Source organism: Antechinus flavipes, chromosome 1, assembly GCF_016432865.1.
Source record: "Antechinus flavipes isolate AdamAnt ecotype Samford, QLD, Australia chromosome 1, AdamAnt_v2, whole genome shotgun sequence".
NCBI lineage: Eukaryota > Metazoa > Chordata > Mammalia > Dasyuromorphia > Dasyuridae > Antechinus > Antechinus flavipes.
The window spans coordinates 342,996,847-343,003,067 of NC_067398.1; the positions used below are offsets into that span (position 1 = coordinate 342,996,847).

General features: G+C 47.0%; 1 protein-coding gene across 7 annotated transcripts in view; it reads left to right on the forward strand.

The window, feature by feature from the left end:
- Nucleotides 1-5,888, forward strand: part of TRAF7 (TNF receptor associated factor 7) — a 56,719-nt gene extending 50,831 nt beyond the window's left edge. For all 7 annotated transcript variants that reach the window (XM_051969504.1, XM_051969507.1, XM_051969508.1 and 4 more), the window contains 5 exons: nucleotides 3,012-3,134; nucleotides 3,947-4,066; nucleotides 4,382-4,513; nucleotides 4,621-4,740; nucleotides 5,108-5,888. In XM_051969504.1, coding sequence (XP_051825464.1) covers nucleotides 3,012-3,134; nucleotides 3,947-4,066; nucleotides 4,382-4,513; nucleotides 4,621-4,740; nucleotides 5,108-5,122 — 510 coding nt within the window. In that variant the 3' untranslated portion in view covers nucleotides 5,123-5,888. The remainder of the gene's footprint in view (nucleotides 1-3,011; nucleotides 3,135-3,946; nucleotides 4,067-4,381; nucleotides 4,514-4,620; nucleotides 4,741-5,107) is intronic.
- Nucleotides 5,889-6,221: the final 333 nt, after the last annotated feature.

The following is a 6,221-nucleotide window of genomic DNA, read 5'->3' on the forward strand; positions in this document are numbered from 1 at the left end:
GAAGTTAATAATCAGAGGACTCTGAGTTTGGGGAAGAATATATGCAAGATTTTAGGCAGCTGACCACAAATGGAATGCCTGGTTAAAATGCTAGGTAGATAATAGCACAGTTAGTCCAGGAAATTGTGCCAGCCTCCATGGCACAATTAAAGTTGTCTTCAGCTAAGCTCCCTATGCACTATAGCTCAGCAGTTCTGTACTCTATATACTCATTTTGTTTTATTTTATTTCCCTTAAGTGCTAGTAAGGTCCTTTGGAAAAAAAGCAGCTTCTGTTTGAAGTGAGCTAAAGGGAGACACAAGGACTGATAGTGGTAGAGAGAACATGAGGGGCTGACTTTCCTTCATCTTTGGGGGCAAATTATTAAAGTTACAGTACAGAATAGAAGAGGAAGGGAACCTGAGCTGGAATTGAGTTTGGCCAGTCCTTGTCATGCTTAGCGTCTGGTTTCCTTATTGTGTGGATGTGTGTATATATATGTGTACACACAAATATGTGGTAATATCTGCAGAAATATCCACTGTATATTCCACATTGTGTGGCTCTGACACAGGAAGCTTTTAAATGCATGCATAGGCCTCCTGAATGACCTCCTTCTGCCATGTTGATGCCCATGATGTTCAGGCTCTTAGAGCACACATGCCTTGTCCACTAGAACCATATCTTCTCCATCAGCCTCAGCCTTAGAAAATTTTGTAACTGCCCTTCAGGCTTCCCCAGAAGTTGTACGCTGCTTTTGGGGCCCCTGAAGAGAACAGTCTCATAAGCTTAGACCTTTACATTTAATGTTCCAGAGTAGCCTAGACTTACAAATCCAAAAACTACCTCATTTTTTTCCTCTTCACCTGGCCTCTGGACCTCTGTAGTATATTCTGAAGCTTCAGTTGCCTACTATTCCTTATGAATAGGTTAACATCAGATCACCTACACATATAATACATGTAAATATACATATGTGCACGTACTTCTTGGATATAAAAGAACAATCGACTAACAAGGCTTTATTAAGTACCTATTATATGCCAGGCATATGGGACATAGATGGTGCAGTGAATAGAGCACCAAGACCTGAGTTAAAATCTGGCCTCAGACACTGTGTGTGACCGTGAGCAAGCCACTAACCTGTTTGCCTTAATTTCCTTATCTGTAAAATGAGCTGAGAAGAAAATGGCAAACCACTCCAGAATCTCTCCCAAGAGATTCCAAATGGGATCACAAAGAGTCAATTACAACAACTGAACGATAGCTACAATGTGCCAGGCAATTGTGCTAATGAGCACTGGATATATAAAAAAAAGGAAGTGAAAAAAATCCCTGCTTTCAGGCAGCTGGGTGGGACAGTGGATGGAGAACCAGCCCTGAAGTTAGGAGGAGCCGAGTTCAAATATGGTCTCAGACATTTAATACTTATAGCTATGTGACCCTGGGCAAATCACTTAATCGAATTGCCTCCAAAAAAAGAGAGAAAAGAATCCCTGCCTGAAGGAGCTTATATTCTAATTAGGGAGATAATATGTACATATATAAATATATAATGTATGAATAGAGTGGTTTTTAAAGGGAGGACATTGGCAGTTGGGGGTTTCAAAAGAAACTAGGGATTCCATTTGAGTCCTAGTGATGACACAAAGCATTCTAGAGAATGAAGGAGAGCCAATGAAAAGGCCAGAGAGGAGAGAGAGAGGAAAGGGATGTGTAAAATGAATGGAAAGAGGCAGCTAGATGGCATGGTAGATAGAACACCAGTCCTGAAATCAAGAGGGCCTCAGACACAATACATATTAGTTGTGTGATCCTGGTCACATCACTTAATCCCCTTTGCCTCAGCAAAAAGAAGAAGAATGGAAAGACAGCAAGGGTTCAATCTGTAAAGAGCTTTAAATGCCAAGCAGAGCTGCTTGTTTTTTATTCTGACGGTAATAAGGAGTAGAAGGGGGTGACAGGGTCAGACTGGTATGGAGGAAGGCTTGGGTAAACGCTTGAAGAAGGAAGACTAGTGGGATCCTGTGACAAAAGGCCAGGTGGGAGGTGATAAGGAGCTGAACCAAGGAGCTAGATATGTAAATAAAGAGAAGGAGATATCCACAAAAGATGCTGGGTGATATACATGAGAGAAATAAGGTTTGGCAGTGGATTGGCTGCGTGAGGGGAGTCTGAGATGGCATATAGAGTTCAAAATTCAAAATAGAGCAAGTTTATAACAAGGATAAGGATGAGAACTCAGCAAAAGAAACCAAGAAAAAATGGTCATGCAAGAACCAAGAGAAAGCAGTGTTACATGCGCCCAGACAAGAGAGACTCTCCAGGAAGAGAAAGCAGGCAGTCGGGTCAAATGCTACAGAGATCAGTAAAAATGGGGATGGAGAGGAGGCCATTCACCTTGGAAAGTCCAAGATCACTGGTCACTTTGGAGAGGAAGTTTACAGTTGAGCCATGAGATCAGGAACTGGACTGCAAAGGGTTTAAAAAAGAATGAGAAAAGGAGGAGTAATAGAGATGGTTTGTTTGTTTTTTTCCTTCAAAAAAAGTTAGACTGAAAAAAGAAAAGGTAGTATAGGATGATAGCTAGTGGGGGGGAAGAAGCTTGGTGTAGGTAGCAGAGAAGAAACCAGGCGATGGTAGAGATTGGAAATTAGAAAGAAGAACAGTGGTGGAAGACATCTACTGGATTAGAGAGGGAGGGGTAGGAATACATTTAGAGGAGCTTGCCTTTCAAGTGAAGAACCTCCTCTTCATCAAGGACTGAACTAAAAGAAAAGATTGGGGAGGATGTCAAGGGACTGATAGGAGACAAGGAGAAAACAGCTTTCAAATAAGGCTTTAGTGAAATATGAATGAAGTCTTCAACCAAGCAGGTCAGAGGAAGTGTGAGAGAAGAGAAAAGCAGAACAGTGCTTGTGGAGAATTGGCAATGGGGGTTCCTGCTGGATATTTTCCTGACTACAGTCTTTTGAAGCTTGCAAGCAGGCTCCTCTGTATCCCTGGACATGAGCTGCTCTGTTTACTTGCAGGTCTGGGATATTGTGGGCACAGAACTGAAGCTCAAGAAAGAGCTCACAGGCCTCAATCACTGGGTACGGGCCCTGGTGGCCTCTCAGAACTACCTGTACAGTGGCTCCTACCAGACAATCAAGGTACTGGGACCAGATGGCCAGAGACCAGGAACTGCCTAAAGCCTAGTCCTGGCCTGCCTATCTAACCTTCCTTTCCCAACCCAGTCCTGAGAGATACTCTGGAGGTGGCCCATTTGTGATAGTTTGGGGAGGAGGAGTGCCTGTCACCATGGCAACCCTCGGCTACCATCTCCTGTGCTGAACTTTCAGCCTCCAGCGGAAGGGAGGCTAGGGACAGGCTGGGGAGGGGGTGTCTGATTTCCTGGCAGCTGCCTCCTGTGGGGTACTGGATGGGATACAATTCTGTAGGGGAAACCCCAGCAACAGAAGGTGGTGCAGCGATAGGCCTGTTGGGTATTTGGATGCAGAAATCAAATGGCTAGATGTGCCAAAGATTATCTGTATCTTAGCACTGTCCCTATCTGAGGGAATGGAAGGCTCCAGCAGGAAGAGTATAGCCTAGGCCCAAGGGCCCTCTAGAAATCTCAGTAGGAAAATTACATAGCAGCTATTGCTGCCCTAATCACACTCTTAGCAGTTTCCAGTCCTGTACTACATCAGATATGGTGTCCTTCTCCTGGAGAGGAAGAGGCAGAGCCTAAATGGATTTCTGCAGCTTCTTTCCTCTGCACTGGCCAGCTCTCCTCACTGGGCGTCCCCTGGGATTGTATGCGTAGGGAGGTGGACTAGAAATCCCTGCTTAATGAGCAGGGCTGGGCTTTTTCCAGACAGGTAAAGTGTCTGGTAAGTGCCTAAGGACAGAGAGGGAGCTGGGAAAGAGCTACACCTTCACACCCCCAAACAGAAGCCTGACCTCTTTCACTTGGTCACAGATCTGGGACATCCGAAACCTCGAGTGTATCCATGTGCTACAAACATCGGGAGGCAGTGTCTACTCCATCGCAGTGACAAATCACCACATTGTCTGCGGAACCTATGAGAACCTCATCCATGTAAGGGAGAGGAAACCCCCAAGTCATTCCTTGCCTGCCCTGGGCCACCCACCCAGTTGCCCTACTTTCTCAGGCCAGGATGGATTCTGGGACTTCTCCAACCTTAGTCAACCTGAGCAGTACCAGTCAGCCCAGGAGTAACCCAGGGCTGTTTCTTTGCCTCTGTGTTTGTCTGTGCCTTTACCTGTATTCACTTATCCTATTTGTCCATCTGTACATTAGACGCGTGTCTACTTGTCGGGCTGTCTAGCAGGCCCCTTCGGGATGCTCCTTACCCTGCCCCCAACCATCTTCTTGCCTTGTTTTTTTCCTCAGGTTTGGGATATTGAATCTAAGGAGCAGGTGCGGACATTAACAGGTCATGTAGGGACCGTATATGCCCTGGCAGTCATCTCCACCCCGGACCAGACCAAAGTTTTCAGCGCCTCCTACGATCGCTCCCTCAGAGTATGTGTCTTGGGCTTGGTATTTGGAAGCCTCTAAGAGTGTCTCTGGTGGCAGGGGGTGTGGCCCCGGTACCGGGCATTGAACCCATCGCTCTTGTCCCTCCTCAGGTCTGGAGCATGGACAACATGATCTGCACACAGACTCTCCTTCGGCACCAGGGCAGTGTCACTGCACTGGCCGTCTCCCGGGGTCGTCTGTTCTCCGGAGCTGTAGATAGCACTGTCAAAGTGAGTGACTGAAACCACATCCTTGCCAGCCCTTTGTTTTGGTCCACCATGAGCAGAGACGGCCTTCCCATTTGATTAGGAAGAGTCATGTTGTAAGGGGCCTCTCCATCCTGTCTCACACAGGGTCCTCTTTCTCTTTTCCTCAGAGAAAGATGTGGAGCAGATAAGGGTAAGGCAGTTTCAAGTCAGGGCAAAACATCTATTGCCTGCCCAGTTTTTGACTGTAATATTCCCAGCCTCCCACTGTCATGTCTCAGTGATTCTTGGTGGGTAAGCTTTCCAAATAATAGGCAGGTTAGATCATTCACCCAAAATGCTTAGGCTAAGTTGCCTGGTTGGGTCATTCTGAAACCTTTTTCTTTCATAGGTTTGGACTTGTTAATGGGAGAATCCGGGCCAGTCCTCCCCCTGGGAACCACCAGATCCTTGCCCTGTGTTGTGCCATCCCATGGCCAGAGCCTTGGAGGGAATCCCCAGGAATGGTTACCACACAAGTCAGCCAAGCAATTGATCCTGAACTTTTGCCCCAAAGCTGCTGCCCCAGGTACTGGGCACCCTCCTGGGCAGTGCAGGTACCTCAGCCCTCCTGCTCTGCCTACCCCACCCTAGCCACAGGATGGAACATTAAATGGACCCATGATGGACTCTTCCACAAACAAATACACATGCACATGTTCATGATAGACCGACACTCCAGCCAGTTCCTCGGAGTCCCCTGTCAGAATAGCCTGGTGGGCATGGGGGACCCCAATCCAGAGGCCCAATCACTGCTGGAGAAGAGGGGCACACTCCCTTCCCTTTGTAGACGGTAATAGATGCTCCCCTGGCACTTGGGGCCTGCTGGTTGGGCCACACACACACAAACACACTCCTTTCCTCCCACCCGTTGTTGTTCGCCATGCTGCCAAGACACTATCAAGCTTCTATCGAATGGTGGGCTGTTGGGAACGTTTACCTAGGGTCAGGGTCACCAGGTACGATGCTCAAGGCCCACAGCAGTCCTCCATTCACATTCCCCACATCATGGAAACCCCTCACCAGGCAAGGGACCGGCCTTGGGTACATTTTTACTCACATTTTTTACGGTTTTTAGACTGTATATAGATTTGATTATTTCCTCATTGACAATAAAATATAAATGGACTGTGGAGGTGAGTCTGAGTTCCTGGGGCCTGGGTGTGTCGGGAATGGGGTTTCTTGACTATGAGGAACATAGGAGTCACAAAGGGTGAGGTAGAGAGATGTGTGCCTATATATTATACTCACACAAATACATGTGTACTTGATTTCCTTAAGTCTTATTTAAAACCTATGAAAGGTTGAGGGTGGGAAGTGAGGCGTTATGAATCTATTAGTTCCCAAAGAGCATCAAGCCCCATATCCCTCCCCAGCACAGTGCAAGAAGAGGGGGGACTGCTTGGGAACCCCGACCCCCCCCTCCCTTGCTAAGAAGAAAACAGAATATTCCCTCACTCCTCCAG